Source organism: Physcomitrium patens, chromosome 14, assembly GCF_059467195.1.
Source record: "Physcomitrium patens ecotype Gransden chromosome 14, ASM5946719v1, whole genome shotgun sequence".
Lineage (NCBI taxonomy): Eukaryota > Viridiplantae > Streptophyta > Bryopsida > Funariales > Funariaceae > Physcomitrium > Physcomitrium patens.
In genome coordinates this window covers 6,475,026-6,498,125 of record NC_143423.1, presented here as the reverse complement: position 1 = coordinate 6,498,125, position 23,100 = coordinate 6,475,026, and the positions used below count along the sequence as shown (strand labels likewise).

General features: G+C 33.0%; 1 protein-coding gene across 1 annotated transcript; it reads left to right on the top strand.

Annotated features, from left to right (window-relative positions):
• The first annotated feature begins 2,965 nt into the window (after positions 1–2,965).
• LOC112291257 (light-sensor Protein kinase) lies at positions 2,966–5,135 on the top strand. Its single transcript, XM_024538408.3, has 2 exons — positions 2,966–3,202; positions 3,650–5,135. The coding sequence occupies exon 2, from the start codon at positions 3,860–3,862 to the stop codon at positions 4,937–4,939; it is 1,080 nt and encodes a 359-aa protein (XP_024394176.1). The 5' UTR covers positions 2,966–3,202; positions 3,650–3,859; the 3' UTR covers positions 4,940–5,135.
• Positions 5,136–23,100: the final 17,965 nt, after the last annotated feature.

Here is a 23,100-nt window from a genome sequence, read left to right as displayed (position 1 = left end):
GACATTAATAAAGGACATCAAAGAATGCTAGAGATGTACAAGACGAGCAACCTCAAATTTAAAACTCAATAACTACTTACTTTTGTTCTAGATTAAGTAAATTGTTCCATATTAGAAGGTCTTAAATTAAGGTCAAATGCATGATTTAAGAACAAATGTCATACATTAGAAGGGTCTGGTCATGTCTTTAAAAAATATATTAAAAATTAATAATATTATTAGTGTGGTAGGAATTTTTTTTTAAAACCAATGATATTTTAATTAACCATGGTATCATTTTTATTTGATTCTTATGAAAATAGAACTTAGATTGACATTTAAGATTGCAATTAGAGATACTACACTTGTAACAAGAAAATTATTTTTAGAATTATTATCTACAAAATATACTATATACTTGATTTTAGAGGCAAAGTAAAGTATTAATTTCAGTCCAATCAAAAATCTTACAAAGTTATTTTGATTAACAAAGATTATAGATAGCATATACTTCAAAACTAGTAGCTTATATACTACACATTAACAACTATTATTGTTAAAAATATTTTAAGAGAATGTTTTTTTACATCTTTTGTAATTGTAAGGAATATAAAACATAAATCTGTATAAAATTTAGAAACTCTATTAATCACAAGTACGTATGATTATTGCAAAATTGTAGAAAATAGCTTAAGGATTTTTTTAAAAGAAAAAGTATCTACCAATAGATAGCATGTACTTGATATTATTAATTATAATAGCATCTTACAAATATCTATAAGTTGCTTAAATTAAATTTTTATTTTTAGTAAATATTATGTATATACAAAAATAGAAGAAGGAACAAAAATAATTTTAAAGAATCAATTCTAAAATATTAATATATATATATATATATATATATATAAAGAAATTGATTATATAATGGTTTATAATTAAAAATATATATATTTATATAATATAAATAAAATAAAATATTTTTATTAATATCAAAAATATAACTATTGAATTTTTTTGTAACTTATGTTTGTAATATCAATGAAGTAAAAAGACTTGCATAAGGTTATTAGAAGTAGGTCAAAAAATAATTAACAATTGTTTTTGAAACAATTTTTTTTTTACTAAGGTAGAGTTTAGACACATTTTTTCAACCATTTGATTATGGAGTGATAATATTTGTTTAGAAAAATTTGTAAAATTTGTAGAAAAATTCCATAAATATCAAATATTTAAATAAATCAGATTTTAATATATATTTTATATTTTATATTAAAAATCATAATTTTTTACTTCAAATATCAAATTGTAAAAAAACTTTAAAGTTGAGATCCTATAAATCCATACTTTTTATTCCAATTCCAACCAAGTAACCTTGTACACTCATCTATTATTGATACCAATAACAACAATAATTGTAACATGGCATTAAGAAAAGCACAAATCAACACAAAAGTTCAAACAACTTATTTCATTAAAATAATCTAGTTAAAACATCTAAGAAAATGTCATATATATTCCTCAAATATGCTAAAATATAAAGAATATTCTTATATTCTTGAAATAGAAAATATACTTCTTGTGATACCCTATCATATATGAAGGGTACATTTGCTAATATCAAGAATACATGGATTACAAGGTTACATAGGTATTCTTGATATTTCAACGTATTTCAGAGATATACATGATATTTTCTCTAAAAAGAACCCCTAGATTCATCATGGGCTCCATGAAACATTTATCTAAGGAAGATGGATGAATAAGCTACAATACTTTTTATGTTTGCATTTCAGCTTCCTTTACTTTTAGAGCACAATGAAGAAGGGTGCTAAAGGCAATGAGCTAAGCAAAGCTTCAAAGATGCACAAATTGTGGTGTCAGATTCTTGAGGCAAGTTGCACAACTTGCAACAATGCAAGCAAAGAATGCACAAAAATCAAATCGGAATAGAAGTTTGTTGTTCCATGAATCATGACCCATTACCAAACCCTACTCTCTTTTTCTCACTCTTGGTCGTCTTACAAGTCCTTTCCCCCTCATGCTGCCCTTGATGTCTACATTGCTTTGTTTAATTGGTGAAACCATAGTCAAGATGCAACACTCTCTTGCTTAGTAAGGGGGAGTTGGTGGATGTCATAGTTCCTAGGCCGTTGTCTCGTGTGTCTTGGAAGAAACAAGGATTGTGCACATTTATATCAAGCTGTGGGTGTAGTGATAGAATATGCCTTGGAATAGAGAAAATGCAGATGTTAAACCGTCTTACAATTTTCTGGTGAGGGTAATGTAGTTTGTGCAAAATTCAACGGCTTGCCCTTCTGGTCATGCTGATAAGCTCCTGGGCACTCACACCCCCCCCCTATCACCACGGGCCCGGTGCCCCCGGACCCAGCCCAGTCTAATCCATTGGCTTTCCAAGTAGCACAAAGTGGCAGGAAGAAAGAAAGAAAGAATCGCGGGAGAGAGAGTTAGTCTGGGTGTGTGTGTGTGTGGGTGTTGTGCATGATCGAAGCGATAGAGCTTCGGCACATGTGCTTGCCGTGGTGGAGGAGATACGACCTTAGCCAAATTCCATGGACCTACCCCCTGATTGTATCCTCCAGACAATTCCCCCCTCTCGTTGTAAGTCCCCCTTGAATCTGGTGGCGAATCTGTGGGAACAATTCCTTTCGTGCAAGCTAAGGAGAAAATGAGAAAGAGAAAAAAAGAGAAATAAGAAAATAATAATAATAATAATAATAAAAAGATGAAGAAGGAGCAAGAGCGCGACAGCATGACACCCAGCTCCTGCATGAATCTGCGTCTTCGCTTGCTGCATTCCGATTCTGGGAGGCAGACGATATGCGCGGTGTTTGTTGGAAAGTGGTCAATATGATTGGGGAGGCGTGCTGACCCCCCCTGGAATTCATACAGATTCTGGCTCTATGTGAGTGGATTTTTCTAGATATGGCACACTGTGTATGTAGGGTGCTGTGTTCGGTTCCTTCTCAGCACGACTCTCAGTGTAGCCTGGCGGACTCGCTCGAACATCGACCATTTTCTTTTTGGCCGGTGTCAGTTGGTCCTCTGTATATATATATGTAGATATGTGGATATCTGTAGATACACAATCGTTCGATTCGTAGGCTTGGTTGTTACTCCGACCACTGAAACAACCATTTCTTTGACCAGTCTATCGTGATCTCTTTGGAAGAAAATGTGGTTTGCCGATCTGCGATTAAAGGCGGTGAGTTCCTACTTTGTTGTGCGAAAGGTTGTCCATCGTTTCGGTAGATGTCACTTCTCTTTTGGCTTGGAGTGCTCTTCCTAGGCTGAGGTGATCTGAGAACGTTTCGCTTCTTTCGCAACTTAGAATGGAAAACTATCAGTCTGCCTTCGGGGTGTTACAGGTAGGCCAGACTATTGCAATACATCTGGTTGGCTGTGGGTCTGAGAGGGTTTACAGTTGAGATTTAAGGTGTGCCTACTTAAACTGAGACAGCTTTTATTCCGTCGCTGAAGGTCGAAGCAAATTTTGCGTACTTCCTTTTAGCTGTATTGTTTCAATAATACAGCTGATCCGATGAAATCTTGCCTTGATTCATTGTTATTCCACCATCTAAGTGGTGGATTCTGTATGCATTTGATTGAATTTTGAGTCTTGCTTCCCACTTCTAACCCCGAATTTTTCCAGTTGAACATGTGGTTTATGAAAACCGTGGCGAAACTCTATTACGGGGAAGAGTTCAAATCTTGAGCAGGAGATATTCATGAGCATACCTCGTCGGAGACATTACAGATTTTCGGGCCAGTTTATGTGAAGTGCGGTTGAGATGTAGAACCTCAAACTCCTTACAACCATTTGGCATCATATCTCACGCTAAGAAGCCAAGAGAACGTGACAATGATACACGAGTCCTCATATCAATCATGTGCAAAAGGTGAATTGAGCTCCTTATATGTTGAATTCAAGACGGCATTTACTGAACAATATCACTGGACCGAGCTTCAACCAGGAAGTCCAGATCATGGAAACCTCACAACAGACAAGCTTGCTAAACTGAAACAGAGGTGGGGCTCTTCTTTGGTTTCAGTGGCTTATGGATCTATGCTGACCTTGGGCGAGAGGATCGGAGAGGGAAGCCAGGCCGTGATTTACGAAGCTTTGTTAGGAAACCGCCCTTGTGGGTTGATAGCCAAAGTGTTCAAAGAGCCTCTCTTGGTTGTGCAAAGTCAGTGGCCTGCGAATATCTTCGAACTGGAAGGCGTCTGCAAGTACATCACGCGTGTTTTTGGAGGAGCATTATTGAACGACGGAAGATACGCTTTCTTGATGCTAAAATTCGAAGGCGACTTGCGCAAAGTCATTAACGAGAACATTGTGCGAAACAATGGAGGAAAGCCTTTTAATCTGGATGAAGCACTTCATTACATGATCAGAATAGCCTCCGGAATGAAGACTCTCCATTCAAAAAATATCCTTCATAGGGACCTCAAGGCTGCTAATGTTCTGGTGTGGTCACATCCAGACAAGCATGCCTGTGCAGTTGATGTGCGTGATAAATTTTATTGCGCAGTGTCGGATTTCGAGACATCCATTGGTGTGTTGGGAACAGCATTCTGGCGACCCCCAGAAATGTTGCAGGCTTTACAAGATGGTCACCTTTCGGAATTCGAAATCACAACCAAGGTCGATGTTTACGGTTTTGCTATGACGTGCTATGAGATACTGACGGGACAAGTGCCGTTTAAAGATAATTTTGTAACAGACTATAACTTAGTTATCAATGGGCAACGACCTGAGTTGCCAAATGTCTGTGCTAAATTGAGGGGACTTTTAGGCCGATGTTGGCATCAAGACCCAACCAAGAGACCTGAGTTCTCAGAGATTGTGCACCTTGTAGGTGAGATAATGACAACGGAACTGAATATCCCAAAACATAAGGTTGAGTGGATTGCCAAGGCAAGACCAGATTATATGTGAAAAATTATCACTTCAGGAATCTTTTTTTCGAATAGGAAGAAGTGTGACAAGGATCTGTATTCTAGCCAAGTTGCCGACCGACACAAAGACAAGTAAAATACTACTGAGATTAATAACACATCCTTTTTTGAACAGTAGTCACGTGCCCTTAAGGACACTTCCTAAAAGCCACGAATATTAAAGCTTTTCTCAATTCGGTTGATTCTGATTTGACTCACGTTCGAAGTGTGGTCTCCTCGCACCCTACTCACGGCATATTCGACATCTTTCTCTTTTGTTACAGACAAACTGCAATCGTGCTAATCGAGCCTTACATTCGCATGAGAAGACCTTTCTCCACCACAAGTCTATTACTCTACGGGCCAGGACAGGCCACCAGGGGTTGAGTCCTACAATCGAAGTAACATTCACTGCTACTATCTCTCGTCCGTGACCTATTTTCCAGGCTCCTCACCATGACACTGCAGGTTTGCCACGACATGCTAAGCTCAGCACTTCAAGCAACGTTCGTTTTAAGGAATCTTTGCTCAGGATCAAGACGCACATTCTTTCCCTCCCTCTCTGCAGGAACCGATCTGATATTTTAAGATCTTCTCCCATCATTTCTTCAGTCCGAATCCGCACCTCCAACAGCACTACCCAAGTAAGATTGTGAGAGTTTAGTCTCAATCCATAGAGCCTGAGGCTGCAATTGCCTGACTGAAGAACCTGCAAGGTAAGCCTGTGCCCGAGGTGATGCTCTTGTAGCATCCTCACTGTCTTTGTATGCCAGCTTCTAAAATCTTGCAACAACAACTGCAGACTCCTATGTTGCACTGCCCACCACCAGTCTCGCCAACTCCTGGCTCCAAATCGCTCGACGCCATCACAGTCTGGAGCAAGACGATGAACTATCCTTCTAAAACTGCACTTTAGCAAGTTCTGTCGGTCGAATTTATCACAAACACCGACAAGTTGCACAAACTTTGCAATTCGATAGTTTTCCCAACACATGTGATCCTGGAGGACGGAGATATCATCCTTAAGATAATGGAATGATGTTGGACTCTCTAACACCACAGAGAGGATACAAATAGGTTGTGAATATTAAGTATGATTCACAAACATTTTACTGTTGTTCTATAACGGCAAGTAGTGTGTTGTAAAGTAGTATGACATTGCACCCTGTTGTAGCCGAACACCTACAACACGCTTAGACAGAATACTAGATTTTATGTGTCTCCACAACTTATCAGTTATGTGAATGGTGAGTAGCATTCTAATCTTGGGTACATTACACAAATTATACAAGTTTCATTTTCTAATTTTGTGTGAATTATATGTATAAAAGTAGTAGTTGTAATAACTTCTAAGATCCATGTAGACTCTTGCTTTGCTTTAGTAAGTTGTAATTATAAAAATATTTTTTTTAATTATAAAAATAGTACTTTTAAAATATAATAAATTATTAGCACAATCATCCATTCACATCAAGATTTGTGAATACTCACCGAAACAATAACTCTACTTCTATCTAAGTTTGTATTTGTTTGTGTCTCCAAGCACATATAAACCTAGCCGCTTCTCATAAATATTTCATTATTGTTTCATGTGCATATGTATGTATTTCTCTCATGGTATCAGAGTGCTCTAGATCAATTGTACCTTATGATTGACTACTCAACTTTGCTAGTTTTAATCTCACTTTAGCTTTACTAGTACCAATCAAGTCCAATCTCTTGTAGATCTACTAATCTCTCAATGAATCTATACAAACAAATTAGTGACTCTTTGATAGTAGCACCATAACAAATGATAGTGTTGTTTTAGAAGAAGCAAAGCTAGTAGGCTCATCAAATTTTTATCTTTGGAGATACATGATAATTTGTATAGCTAAGCGTGAAAAACTCAGGTTCTTTCTTCTACCTTCTACCGCATGAACCTCTAAACTTCACAATGAAGATATAAGAAATAGAATAATTACAAATTCTAAAGAGATAAGAGATGAAGAATTTTTTGAGTACAAAATGGAGGGTTGTCATGATGTAATACAACTATATAGTGAAATTATAATCAAAATTAAATTTCTAATTAATGTCTAATTATCTTAGTTGAATAATAATTAGAGATATCTAAACATGGCTTTTATAAAAGACTCTTAGGTTATTTTCTTATCTTAATAGTTAGTAGATTGAAGGTTAATTAGTAATTTTATCTTCTAGCTGTAGAGACTCTTTTACTACCCTAAAAAGACCATAAATTGATAAAATCAAGTTAGGATAGGAAAATAATTAGTATAGTTGATACTAGGTTTAAGTTGAGGATAGGATTGGGCTAAAAAATCCTTATGATAGGTTAGATTGATACTCGGGGGTCGACCATTTGTGAGACAGAATCAAAATCAAACCTCCAGCTACTAAAATGACTACCTCGGGAAAAATAGGGATTCATTTGAAGATCAAAGATTAGGATTTCAAAGCTAGGGTAGAGCTTGTTTCAAATACATAAAATTGGTTTTGGTAGGATTTAGAAAGAGTTATCAATTATTGTTGGAAGTCAAGGTTTGTATTGGCAACTTGGCATTTATGCAATGAAATTAAGGCTAACACTCTCGGCTAGTCCATAAAATTGGTGTCACATCTTTGGTTCAAATTTTGAAAGTGCTTCGATAATTAGGTGTTCTAAGTGTATGTGATATTTTGTGGTAATCCAACGATGCAATTGAGAGATATGTGGATTTTGGTACAAGAACATATCAGAAGTTGGCAGTTGGAGGTTGGATAGGGTTTCTATGGTATTTGAAGATCTACTAATTGGATCAAGGTGAAATTTGGCATGGTATTGAAGGACTTGAAGATCAAGTTGCACATCAATTTTGAATCAAAGTTAACAATTAGAGAAGGAGAAATCTTTAATGGAACTTTTACTTCACCTTTCAAGTTAGTGGCTGAGTGACATTAGTGCAGTTTTTGGAGGTTTTTATACAACCTATAAGTTGGATTGGGCTGAAAATTCTTGAGCATATAGAAGACTTACACATTTTCAATTGCAAGAAAAATTTTACATCAAATAGATGGTCAGATTAGAAGTTACAGCTTGTCAAAGCTGATTGATTAGGATTTGAGCTTACAAGAAAAATCTACATTGCTTAAATATGAAAGTAACAAGGTAATTGAGGTTTATGTGTGATTGACGCTACTAAGAAGAGTGTTTTTTAGTACTTTTGAAATGGAATTTGGATTATATTCTTCTCATATGGATGAAACCTATTAGGGTTTCTTGGATATTTGTAAAACACAACCTCACCTTCTACAACTAGGTGCCCGGTGCATTTCCAAGTAAGACAACATGTAATACGACAATGTCTTATATATATTCTTACTATGTCAATTAAATCTAATTTGTTTGCAGAACTAACAATGTTTCATGAATCTAAGCCTCTATGAAACTTTTTATGCTTGTCCTTTGAAACAAACAACAACATTAAGAAATTTGACTTAGAAAAATAGGTTTTCACTTTTTTTATGTTCTCACAGAGTGAAGGCATAAAATCCTATTGTTTTTCAATTTAGACAAATTTTAATACAACTGTCTACCATTGATATCAAAATAGATGACATAAATCTTATTCAAATAATTATGGAAGCCCTTCCTAATAGTTATGATAATTTTTTGTAAAATTATACAAATATAAGAAAGTTTCCAAATTTGGAATAATTTCAAATTTATTTGATGCTTGAAGTTGAAGAAAATCCAAATTAAGAGTACAAACTACTACTAATGAAGTATTATATTTTAAGAAAAAATTTACTAATGGACAATAGTCTCAATTTTCAAGAGGCAATAATGATTAGTTTTATAAGATCAAATGCTATTACTATGAAAAAAATATGCATCTATTACACATGTATCCAGAATAATTATCTAACATCAGTAAATTTAAAATGGACAAAAGGTCTACATTTAGAATGAAATCAAACTCAACTAACATGATTCAAAAAGAGTGATCATAGTCAACAGACTCAAAAAATTATGATATTGCAAATATGACTAACACTAAAGACAAGAATAAATTTCACATGTTCAAAATAGAAATATCATCTTTAGATTAATGCAACATGTGACAATTCTAGTAGCTTAGATAAATACAAAGGCAATGTAAAAATTGCAAGTAGAGAAAGTCATTTGATTACAGGTCAAAGAACTGTCCATTTTATACTATCTTTTAGAAAAATAAAGGATATTACTAATGTTTTGGAATTAAAGAAGAACTTATTGTCAATTGGCTCAATTTAAAACAAAGTTCTTGTGGCTTGTTTTGATGATGATAGGTGCATCTTTTATAGGAAAGGATACAAATTCATTGTTGCCAAAGGAATCTACAAAAAATTCAATGATCTCTATCAATTATTAGCAAGAAATCTAAATATTATAATACATCTAGCTTAAGCCTAAATTAATATCATAAAACTATGGACCATAGGCTGAGACATATCAACTATCATTGCTTATATGAACTATTTATACAATATATGGTTACTAAATTATCCTACATTCAAATTTATAAAGAAGTATGTGAATAATGTCTAAAAGGAAAACAACACTGAGACAGCTTTTCAAAAGCCACTAATTTACAAGCAACAAAGCGACTTGAATTATTGTACATAGATCTTTGCAAGTCTTTTTTATTACCATCACTAGAAGGATCAAAATATTTTCTTGTAATTTTGGATGATTATAGTCATTATATATGGATTTTCTTCTTTCTTAAGAAATTAGATGTCTTTGAAAAATTCAAGGTCTTCAAAAACATGCTAGAACTACATATACAAATAAAAATATAAACTATCAAAAGTTATCATGGAACAAATTCTTATCTAGAACATTCATCAAATTGTGTAAAGATTCATGAATGAAACACCAACTAACAAATGATAGGTCTTCCAAACATAATAGTATCATCATAAGAACAAATTGCAAACTTTTGAAAATAATCAAGACCATGTTAACATAAGTTGGAGTTCTAAGATTTTTATGGAACAAATGAGTAAATATGATAGCTTTTCTACTAAACAAATCTCCAACCAAAAAAAATCTTTAAGTAACAAAATTTTAATTTTTTTTTAAATAAAAGCCTAATATTTCATTTTTTAGAGTTTATGGTTCCAAAGTTTATATTTGAGTTGCAAAGGAGGAAAGAGACAAGTTGCAAGAAAAAATTAAACTTAGTCCATTTGTTGGATATAACAAAAAAATAAAAAGTTTCAAAGTATGAATATCCATTGAAGAAAAATTATTAATCTCTTATAATATTAAATTTGATGAAATAACATCCTTTATAGAATTATACAACTAACTAAGAATCTAGAATTAGTACCAACTACATCTTTAATCAATATTCCAAGAATAGAACCAACTTTCTTAGCGCATGAATAACCATCGATTTTTCATTCTAAAATAGCATCGCTATAGCCACCTATTTTAATATCAATCATTTTTTTTTAAATAGATTTATCCCTATAATCTTATTTGGCACAAAATAATTGGTCTAAGACAAAATCAAGTATAGTTTTGGTACTACAATCTTATTTGGCACAAAATAATTGGTCTAAGACAAAATCAAGTATAGATTTGGTACTACAATCTTATTTGGCACTCAATAATAGTTCCAAAACAGATCTACTCCAACCACATCTTTTAGCATACAAACTATTACTAAAATTAGAAAGATCACTTATCCTATTAGATTCTTCCAATCTAATTGAAGTTCTTTCATTACCATTACCATTTTTTAAACAATCATTGCCAGTACATATGCATTATTTTGACTTGCAACCTATCCAAAATTAACATTTTTTATTAACCACTTTATCAACACTAATTATATCACTACTTGTCTATGCTTAACAATTGATATATTTAAATCTAATCATAGAATTTAATCAAATTTATTATCATTGGATGAAACACTTTTTAATAAAAATTCAATAACACAACAAGACTCTAAAATCAAAATTTGACCACTACATACAAAACAATTCTTGTTCAAGATAAAAAGATAGCCTTATCTTTTTAGCAGATTTAAACCTTAAAGAAATCTATGCAGCATCAACAAATTTCATTGAATTAGGTGAGCCAATAGGAATAGACTATTTCTTTGATATTTTTATAGAACAATCTAATTTAGTTTTTTTAATGAAGCAAGTGCTCATCTTGGCTGCCAAAAAGCAATGAATTTAAAAAAAGAGTCCATTCTAAAAAAAATCAAACGTAGAATTTTTGCATCTTGCCTCTAGGCATCAAGCTAGTTATAACAAAATAGATATATAAGACAAAAATTAGCATTAATGGCAAATTGACAAAATTAAAAGTCTGATTACTTACTTAGAGATATCAACAAACAAAAGAAATAGATTTTAATGAAGTGATTGCTTTAATAGCTAAATAGAATGCCACACAATCCATGATTGCTTTTGTAGCAAGAAATGACTGGCTTCTATAACATCTTCATAAGAAAACTATATTTTTAAATAACAATTGAAAAGAAATAGTTTGTATAGAAGTATTTAAAGGATTCTATAATTCTTCCACTACAAATAAGATATGTAAGCTCAAAAAGTTGATATACATGCTTAAAAAAGTTTCACATTGTTGTCATGTATTCCGACTATATAGTAAAAATATAATCAAAAATAAATTTTTAATTAATATCTAATTATCTTGAATCAATAATAATTTAAGATATTTGAATATGGATTTTGTAAAAGCCTCTTAGTTTATTTCTTTTCTTAATAGTTAGTAGGTTAAAGATTGGTTAGTAATTTTATCTTTTAGCATATAGAGACTCTTTTACTACCTTAGAAAGACCATAAATTAATAAAATCAGATTAAAAGAGATAAATAATTAGCATGGTTGATACTAAGATTAAGTTGAAGATAGGATTGGGCTAAAAACTCCTATAATAGGTTAGATTGATACTTGAGGATTGACCATTTGTGAGACATTGTCAAAATTAGACCTCTAACCACTAAAATGACAATCTAGGAAAAATTAGGATTTTATTCAAAGTTTAGAAATTATAATTCAAGAACTAGCTTGGAGCTTGTTCTAGAGATATAAGGCTTGTTTTTGTAAGATTTATTTGGACTTAGCAATTATTATTCAAAATCAGGGTTTATATTGGCAACTTGGGATTTGTACAATACAATTAGCGCTAGTACTCTCAGCTAGTTTGTAAAATTAGTGTCATATTTATAATTCAAAATTTAAAAATACTTGGTCAATTGGATGTGCTAAGTGTATGTAAAAGTTTATAAAAATCTAATAAAGCGGTTAAGAAAAATCTGGGTTTTGGTAGAAGAAGGTATCAAAAGCTAGCAGTTTGGAATTGGATAGGATTTCTATGATATCTAAAGTTCTACTAGTCAAATGAAGGTGAAATTTGGCATGGTATTAGCAGACTTGAAGACCAAGCTATAAACTAATTTTAAATTAAAGTTAATAGTTGGAAAAGGAGAAATCACTACTTAAATATTTGCATCAACTTTCAAGTTGGCAACGAAGTAATATTAGTGTGGTTTATAGGTATTTTCTCATGATCTATAAGTTGGATTGGAGTGAATTCTTTTAAGCACATAAAAGACTTATAGTGGCATTTGCATACAAATTTTTGCTCTAAGTGGATGGTTAAATTAGGAGCTATAGCTCGCTAAAGCTTGCTAATTAGGATTAAGGTTTGTAAAGAAAATTCAAAATTACCTAATTATAAAAGTAACAAGGCAATTGGAATTTATATATGGTTGAAATTACTAAAAAGATTATTTTTTAGAACTTTGTATTAGATTTAAGCACTTTTGAATTAAAATTAAAATTACATTCTTCTTATAAGGGTGCAACATATTAAGATTCTTGGATACTTATAAAACACAATCCCACCTTCCATAGCCAAATGCCTAGTACATTCTCAAATAGGATAACATGTAATACAATATAAGTAGTGAATCTGACATCAGAGTTTGAAGTAGAAGGTATTGGATTGTATTTGTAGTTATTTGGAATTAATGGTGCAAGAAGGCAAGAAGATTGAATTTGGAGTTTTTGATGGACCTTTGGGTGGAGCTTCAAGTAGATCTTCAAGTAGATCTTCAAATGGAGCTTCAAGTAGATCTTCAAATAGATCTTCAAATGGAGCTTCAAGTGAATCTTTAAGTGGATCTTGAAATGGAGTTTCAAGTATATTTTCTATTAATGAATAAGGTAAGTACTTTGATCCAAGTATTGTAAAAATATTTCAAGTATTTACATTATTTATGCAATAGCAATAGGACAATGATTGCAAAGAGGCTTTGGCAACCAAAGCATTGCAAGCGGTAGATAATAAGGTTGATCAATTTGATGGGAAAAATATTTTCAAATATTTAAGATATAATGTGCAAAAAATGGAATTGAATTGTGTTTCTGAGAAAGAGATAATTCAATTATTTGAGCTTCCTATGGTATCAGAAATAAAAGAGCATATAAGATCTATTATAAAACAATTTGGAAGTTCATGGAAAGTATTTTCACATGTGTTGAAGGATGAGTATTTTTTAAAGGATATTAATTGAATTACAAAGAAATCATTCTTGAAATGGATTAAACAACCTAACAAGAATTTGTAAGCTACATAATTATTAAGAAAATTTGAAAGATAATTTTCTTGATTATCAAAAATAGAAAAGTTAATATTGGAAACAAATAAGGTTGAATTTTTTTTTCAAGCTGCTCATGAAGAATTACAAGAGAAGTTAGAGGTTCTTCTTGAAGACAAGAAAGAAGATGAAGGGTTGACAACAAAATAGAAGGCTGTTGAAGATGGTATTGGATTATTTGCTAAAAGAAAAAAAAAAAAAAAAAAAAAAAAAAAAAAAAAGATAGGATTGGTACTTGAAGATTGGTACAAGTACCAAAGACTCTAATATCTACTATATAATTGACTATGCCTATTATCTAATCTCCACTAGCTACATTAAAGAAAGAAGATATGGAGCTTTAAGAGATTGTACATGGGATGTAGGATCTTTAAATCAAACTTGTAAGGCTTAGAGAAAAGACTTTTACAACAAGTTCAAAGATTACTTTTAAACAAGGATATATCAAAAGATGTATTTAGTGTGATGATTATTTTCATTCTCAAAAAGATTGTCGTGAATTCAATGAGATGGTACAATAAAGCATTGTTTATTGGAAGATGGAAAAGTTGCATTAAAAGATACTTGTGATCTTCTCCAAACTAACTTTGGTAAAGGAGGTATATAAGCGTTGGTTAAAGATTATTTGACAACAGATGGGATTACAGTAATAGAAGCTATAAGTTATGGAATTAAGATAGATAATGATGGCAAACAAAATTTTGTTGGAAATATTCAATCATATAAACTCTGATCTTCTACCATTTCTATAATGTAGAAAGAAAAGATGCCACAAGAAGCTTTATTTAGAACTACTGCAACAATTTGTGGTGCTACAAGCTCGAAGGATCTTGTAGAGGCTTTGTCAGTATATGCATATATTGCTTAAAGCCAATATGAAGCTTTAATGGAAGAAAAGAAGACAAGAAATTTTGATGATATAAGAAAAAGAAATTCTTTCAAGATGCAAACTTAAAGAAATAAAGCTTATGAAGTGACTTCACAAGAATTGCCTACAAAAGATACTTCAATAATATTGATAGAAAAAACAAATGACATAAAAGATAAAGATAAATTGATAACTTACAAACTACTTTATGATATTGAAGTGGCAATAGATTTAAATGGAGTGTTTGACGAACGTGTATTCAATGCTAAGGTTGAGTTTACATTGAAGAAGATTTTAAGAATTGCTAAGAAAGTATTCTATAATATCATTATTAATAGTATTAAATGAAAGAGGAAATTAATGAAAAAAATTAGATTGAATCATGCTATTGATGTACGCATATATGAGGATAAAGAAGATGAATTTGGCAATTATTGCAAACAATCAGCAAATGAAGGAAGGAGTTATAATCAAAGAGTACATTTTGATGATCAAAGTAATAAAGATAAAGAGGTTTCAAGTCATTATATTCAAAAGCATTGGACTAGAGCAACTATAAAGGCATTAATGAAGGTTAGAGATAAGGATGAACCAGTTGTTGCTTTGATTGACCATGGTTCAAAAATAAATCTTATGTCTAAGAATCTTTACATAAAACAAAGGTAGCGAATTGATATGGAGTATGGATGGGCAATATGAATAGCTAATAATACACGAGGTGAGTTACATGGTATTTGTCTAGATGTGAAAATTTGAATTGGTAATGTTGTAATGGAACAAAATTTCTTTATTCAAGATGCAACTTCTTATTTTTTTAATTTTAAGGCAACCATATATTATTATAATTTGGATGGAAATAAAAATATTTAATAATGGTTGAGCTTATGCATGAATTTGTAGTAAGGATGGAAAGAAGGCAGTATAGTTTTTGATTGTGCCTCCAAATCATGAGTACAATCAAGACAAATTGAGAGAAAATCCATTGCCAAGGATTGTTGAAGAATTCAAGGATTTTTTGGAAGTACCACTATAAAGCGAGATTATAGATGTACAAAAAGAGAGATACTCTTGTAAGATGTAAGTACCTTTAATACAAGATTTATTAGCATTTTTGAAAATAAAAATATTGTATATAAGAAGATTGATGATTTAAAAAGAAAAGAAAGAAAAAGATTGTGTGCTATTCAAAAAGAGTTGTATGGATTATGAATATTAAAAGATAATGAAAAAATTACTAGTATTTATGACAAAAATCAACTTGAAGATTCTTTGGGATTTATTACATCTATTGGATTAGGTAACGTAGATAAAGTTATATAAATTCATTCAAAAAAAGTTTATAATATGATTGAATCTTTTTAAGTATCAAAGATTATAGTTGAAAAAAAATATAAGAGAGTAAATAAGAAGGTAAAACCTATTGTTGGACCTTTGCCATAAGGTTCTGAAGAAAAAATGGAAGAAGTATCAAAAAAAAAGAACTTAAGGGATCTAACGAATATTAGGCATAAGTTCACTAAAGAGACTTTTGAGGAATTGAAGATTAGTTTTGATGGTTCTTTGTTATTAGACAAAATCATTTGGTTCAAAGAGATGTTGGCAAAACGAGGTAGATTATTTGTCTTTGAATCTCACAAAATTGGGTGTAAGGATTCAAATATTATAATGCATCTGGTTATTTTCACTGTAACACATGTACCTTGGAATTTAAGGCCAATTCCAATACCAAGGGTATATTTACCAAGCTTGGTGAAATTATTGAAAGAAAAGATAAAGATGAAGATTTTGAAACCTTCTTTTCTATCATATTCTAGTCGGTGGTTTATAATGCCTAAGAAAAATAGACCATTATGATTTATTTAAGATATGCATGCAGTGAATGTGGTGCTAATCATATACAAGATTGTAAAAAAATATTGACTCAGCTTGACAAAATTCATCTTATATTATCGTATATAAAATCTATATTTGGAATAATTATTAATTATATAATACTAGATATTGTGATGTTGAGATGGATTGCTTATATCAAGTCATTAAATCCAGAATTCAAGCACGTTGCGGAGAAAGCCAATCTTGTAGCAGATATGTTATCTCAAGTAATATATGATAGAAAAGATGAGATGATTGAAGATATTGATGATGTAGATACAAAATTTTATTTAGTTGCATAATTGAACAAGGAAGATAAGCCATTTCATGAAAAAAATTATGAAGAAGATTTATTGAATATTAAACATTATTTGAGGATATTAACTAAGCATGCTAATTGGCTAATTGAAAAATTTAAACAGATCAAAAAAAAAAAAACATATAGATTCATATTATAGGGAGGATTTCTATGAAAGAAGCTAAAATCAAATATTGAGATGCCATGACAAGTAGTAGGTATCAAGGAAGATCAACAAAGACTATTCAAGGAATTTTATGATAGTCTATGGATGAAGCATAGAAGAATTTGGGCTACTTTTGCTGAATTGAAGGAACAATATTCGTGAAAGAATATGTATCAAGATGTAGCTTCATTTGAAGAATCTTATGTAACTTTTCAAACATATTCAAATATACAATATTAAGATGGTTTACATCTAATATATCCTTTGGCTATTTATTTTAAATGGATATTAGATTTGATTATTATACTGATGGGATTATGGCAAATGAGATATTTAATTTTGGCTTCTGAAGATTTATCAAATCAAATAGAAGGTAAGGCACTAAGAACAAAGTCTACAAAAAAAAATTGCAAATTTTTACTTGAAGATGTTATTTGTCACTATGGATGTGTGAAAAAGATCACTATAAATTATGGAGAATTAGATACACATAATGCTCATGAATTCTTTAAGTTATGTAGGATTAAATTATCATTGATTACTACTTATAATTGAAAGGGGAATGCAAAGAATGAATGTGAACATCCACCAATTATAAAAGCCTTGGTTAAAACTTGCAATAGAAGAGTGAGAGAATGGCCTTGGCTTCTACCTTATGCATTATGGATTGATTGAACAACACATAATTTAGTGACAAGATATATGTTGATAGAACTTATGACATGTCAAAAACCAATTTTACCAATTGAAGAACATGTGCCAACTTGGTGTATGCTACTATTCAAAGATGGATTGATAAGGGAGGCATTGTTAGCTATTAGAATTTTGCAACTTGAACAAAGATCAAAAGATGTGGAACTAGCATTAAAAAGATTACAAAAGGCAAGGTTAGGAAATGAGACTTGATTTCATAAGCAATATGGATTGAAGCCTAGAGCAATTGAAAAAAGTGATTAGATACTTGTTTATGATAGCAATCTAGATAACCAATACAATGCTTTGCAAAAGATTTCAAAACATTGATTTAGACCATATATGCTAGTTACGGTTCATTATAATGCTACATATTCATTAAAGAAGTTCAATGGTACGAGGTTCAAGATACCTATTCTTGAGAAGCAAGTAAAGATTTTTAAAAGACAAGATAGAGAAATCAATGTAGATGATAATAGTAGAGATATCAATATTTTTGAAGAAGATAATTGTTTTGATGTAGATGATGAAAATAGTGATGAAAGATTTGATGCAAAAAATGAAGAAATGGTGTAATGTCAATTGTGACATATGGTTCATTTGGTGTATGTCAAAAGATGCGTAGGTTAAGAAGGGATAGATGTCATGGTATAATACTATTATATGATAAAAATATAATCAAAAATTAATTTTTAATTAATATCTAATTATCTTGATTAAATAATAATTCAAGATATTTGAATATGATTTTTGTAAAAGCCTCTTAGTTTATTTTCTTTTCTTAATAGTTAGTAGGTTAAAGATTGATTAGTAATTTTATCTTCTAGCTTATAAAACTCTTTTATTACATTAAAAAGACCATAAATTAATAAAATTAGGTTAAAAGGGGTAAATAATTAGCATGATTGATACTAGGATTAAGTTAAAGATAGGATTGGGCTAAAAAATCCCTAAGATAGGTTAGATTGATATTCAAGGATTGACCGTTAGTGAAATAGGATCAAAATTAGACCTCTAGCTACTAAAATGATGATCTAGGAAAAAATAGGATTTTATTCTAAGTTCAAAAATCATAATTCAAGATTTAGCTTGGAGCTTATATTAGAATTTTAAGACTTGTTTTTGTAGGATTTATTTAGACTTAGTAATTATTGTACAAAGTCATGGTTTGTATTGGCAACTTGGAATTTATGCAATACAATTAGAGTTAGTACTCTTGGCTAGTTTATGAAATTGGTGTTACATCTACAATTCGAAATTTGACAATACTTGACTAATTAGGTGTGCTAAGTATATATAAAAATTTATAAAAATTTAATAGTGTGATTGAGAGGTATTTGAGTTTTGGTAGAAGAAGGTATCTGTCACGGACACAAAATACAGACTTGAAATCTAACAAGAAGTTCAAGTAGAAGTGGCAGAACTAGATTAAACAGATGAGTACAAGAACAACACCAGAAAGGTGAGCTAGAACTCCAAGAGATGTGTTGTCGAGACTGAAGAACTCTTCAGCCTCGATCCCTATATATACTCCTACTTAGGAAGCTTCTCGAGCTACTTCTATTAACTAGGAAGCTTCTAGAAGGTTCCAGAGGCTTCCTTTCTAGAAGGTTCTAGAAACTTTTCGAGCTACTTCTATTAACTAGGAAGCTTCTAGAAAGTTCCAAGGGATTCCTTTCTAGAAGCTTCTAGAAACTTCTCTTCTAGAAGGTTCCAGAGACTTCCTTTCTAGAAGCTTCTAGAAACTTCTCTCTAAAAGGTTCCAGAGGCTTCTCTTCTAGAAGGTTTCAGAGGCTTGTTTTCTAGAAGGTTCTAGAAACTTCTCTCTAGAAAGTTCTAAGGAATATGTCCCTAACATCACCCCCTCCTTTAGCTTCAAGGTCTCTGAGAAGCAATGTTGTTGATCAGTACCAACGCAAGAAAATGAAGATCTGTCGCATAACTTCTGCTATGAACTCCAACTGTTGTTCACGAGGCAAGTGGTTCATCGACCCTTGAAGCCAACGGTAGTGGCCCACACCTTTGACTTCTGACCAAGCATGAACTTCCGTGTCCTCATTGTGAAATTGTCCTGCAAACACGCCTTCTGGTTGACCATCGTAAGCAGGCTCGATCTCAAATACGATCACCAGTGATCGGTTACTTGGTATCCTCCGTCGTCATCGTGGTACATGTAGTTCTTCATCTCGGGGTCGCCTTCGTGAGCTACTCGGTTGCGATACTCTGACTGGCATAGTATCTATCTCTTAGCTATCCATATCAAAAGACCAAACTACGATCTATCTTGGAGAAAATAACTACATCAACTATGAATTTTGCTGGTGCTCTCCCCTTTTCTTATATTGTTGGGAGAACAAGCTTCAGAAAGAAGCTATCATCGAATTGATTTAGGTTTATCGAGATGTCGTTGATGAAACTCCTGTACCTTTTGTGGCGCATTCGCAAGATTTTCAGCTGGCTCCCACGTTCACTCATTAATGTCATAGCCGCACCAATGAACAAGATATTCTAACTTTTCCCACCTTCGCCGTGAATCCAATACCTTTTCAACCTCGTATTCTTCGTGGTTCTCGATTTTAATACTAGGTGGCGGACATTGCACTCTTCCAGGAAAAGATGACTCTCGATATGGTTCCAACAGAGAAACATGAAAGACTGGATGTACCTTCATAGAAGCCGGTAACTCCAGCCGGTATGCCACTGGATTAATTTGCTTCTGGATGATAAATGGTCCCAATCTTTGATAGTCCAACTTATTACATGGTCGCTTGGTCTTGATATTTTGTAGAAGAAGCCAGGCTTTGTCTCCAACTTTGAAAGTAGGTGCTGGATTCCGAAATCTATCTGCAGACGTCTTATAGGATTCTTGAGCGGATTGTAATTGAAGCTTCAACATAGTTTGAAGCTCTGATAGTTGCTTCGCAAATCCTTCAGCTGCTGGATTGTTATTTGTTGACGGACTCAATAAATCAAGCTTCGGATGATACCCATAGTTGGAAAAGAATGGTGTTTGTTGAGTCGACGCATGGAAGGTGTTGTTATATGCAAACTCGGCTAGCGGTAGATATGCAGTCCAATCGTCTTGTTGATATTTGATGCTGCATCATAAGTACTGCTCCAAGACTTGGTTCACCCGTTTCGTTTGGCCATCAATTTGAGGATGAAAAGCTGAAGAAAGCTTGATATCCACCTTCAATATCCCAAAGAGAGATCTCCAAAACTTTGACTCGAACTGGGTACCTCGATCTGATATGATATCATCTGGTAGTCCATGATATCGATACACATTATCGAGAAAGAGTCTTGCTGTGACTTCACTGGACGATGTCTTCTTACAAGGAACAAAGTGTGCCATCTTTGTAAGCCGATCTACCACGACAAAGATGCTGTCAAATGAGTTTGATGATGGCAAGTCCGTGATGAAGTCCATAGAAATTGAAGACCATAGTCGACGTGGAATTGGCAATGGTTGTAGAAGTCCATAAAGGCGATGCCGAGGATTCTTAGATCTTGAACAGATGTCACAAGAGAGGACAAAATCTTTCACATCCTTCCACATTTGGGGCCACCAAAAATCTCGGGAAATAAGCTCCAAGGTCTTGTTGAATCCAAAATGTCCCGCAGCTGGAAAATCATGGCAAGATTGAAGAACTCGGAGTCGTGCTAGTCCTTTTGGAATGTACAATCGCTCTTCAAAGTATAAAAGATCTCCCTCCACCTTGAACTTGTCGTCATTGGTACGTTGCTTGATATCAATGGCTACTGAATCTTTAATGGTCATAGCACGTACCTGGTTTAGGAAGTCAGCATCAAATGATACAATAGTAGCACAAAGTTGAAATCTCTCTGGCTTCAATAACGTTGTACATTGTTGATCAAACGCCGCTTCTCCAGCCTTTGGTACAAGATACGATCTCCTTGATAAAGCATCGGATAGTCCTTGCTGCCTTCCAGGTCGATAAGTGATAACAAAATTGAATCTAGATAGCGACATATTCCACCGAGCTTGACGCCGATTTAAAACTCGAGCCGTCATGAAATACTCCAAATTCTTGTGATCCGTATATATGGTTATTGGATGTGCAGCTCCTTCAAGAAAGTGATGCCATTCTTCGAAAGAATCCACTATAGCAAGAAGTTCCTTATCGTGGATCTCATAATTGATTTCAGCAGTAGAGAACTTTCGAGAATAGAATGCAACTGGATGGAGCTTCTTATCTTCACTCATTTGTGAAAGCACAGCTCCCAAAGTAAAATCTGAAGCATCAGTTTTTAAATAGAAGGCCTTTGTAAAGTCTGGATGTACCGAAATTGGAGCTGTAGTAAATGCTGTCTTCAAATCTTGAAACGCCTTCTCCGCCAATGTTCCCCATTCCAACTTATCCTTGCATGTTAATCGAGTGAGATGAGCAGCAACTTGAGAATAATTCTTGATGAAGATCCGATAGAAGTTAGCAAAACCAAGAAAGCATTGTACGTCTCTAACCGTCTTCGGAACCTCCCAAGACATGATTGCTTCTACTTTCTTGGGGTCCATCTTCAAACCTTCTGTAGTCGCAATGAATCCCAAAAATTCCATCTCCGTCTGGTGAAATAAACACTTTTCTAATTTGGCATATAGTCCTCGCTTGCGTAGTTTCTCCAAGACCAAACGAACATGCTCCTCATGCTCTTCCTCGTTTTTAGAGAATATTAGAATATCGTCCAAGTAGATGACAACAAAATCGTCGAGGTGTTCTCGAAAGATGTCATTCACCATATGTTGGAAAACCGCTGGAGCATTGGTAAGACGAAAAGGCATGACATTATATTCGAAATGACCATACCTTGTACGGAATGCTATCTTCCACTCATCTCCTTCCTTGATTCGTACGAGATTATAAGCTCCCCTTAGATCAATTTTTGTAAAGATCTTCACACGTCCAAGTTGTTCTAAGAGACTAGAAATCAAGGGTAATGGGTAACGATTTTTCTTTGTTACCTTGTTGAGGCCTCGATAGTCCACACACATCAGTAATGATCCATCTTTCTTCTTCACAAATAAGATGGGTGCTCCAGCTGATGATTTTGAATAACGAATGAAGTTCTTGGCTAGATTCTCGTCAATGTACTTTCGTAACTCTGCCAACTCCGTTTGCGATAGATTGTAGATTGGGCCAAAAGGTGGTTGTGCTCCTTCTTGCAAGTCTATGGCACAATCATATGGTCGGTATTCCAGTAGTATGTCGGCGTTCTTCTTTTGAAACACGTCTTCAAAATCTTTATATTGCTCCGGTATACTTGTTGTTGAGATCTTCTCCTCGGTAGTTGGAGCCGCATAAATGACAAATGGAGTGCCTTCTTTAGATGATCTTATAAACGCTCTTGCTCCAATCAATAAGGATTTCTTTTTTCGAGGTTTTTTACTAGGTTTTTTCTTGGGTGGTTTTGTGGGAAAAGTCATCTTCCGCAACCTCCAATCTATCAATGGATTATGTTTTTTCAACCAAGAAAGACCAAGAATAATAGGATTTGATGGGGTTCTAATAATATTAAAAATAATATGACTACTATGGTCTTTAAACGTTACTTCTATAGGTTTTGATTCATGGGTG

Coding starts and splice junctions, on each gene's coding strand:
- LOC112291257 (XM_024538408.3), top strand. CDS start 3,860: ATGATACACGAGTCCTCATATCAATCATGTGCAAAAGGTGAATTGAGC.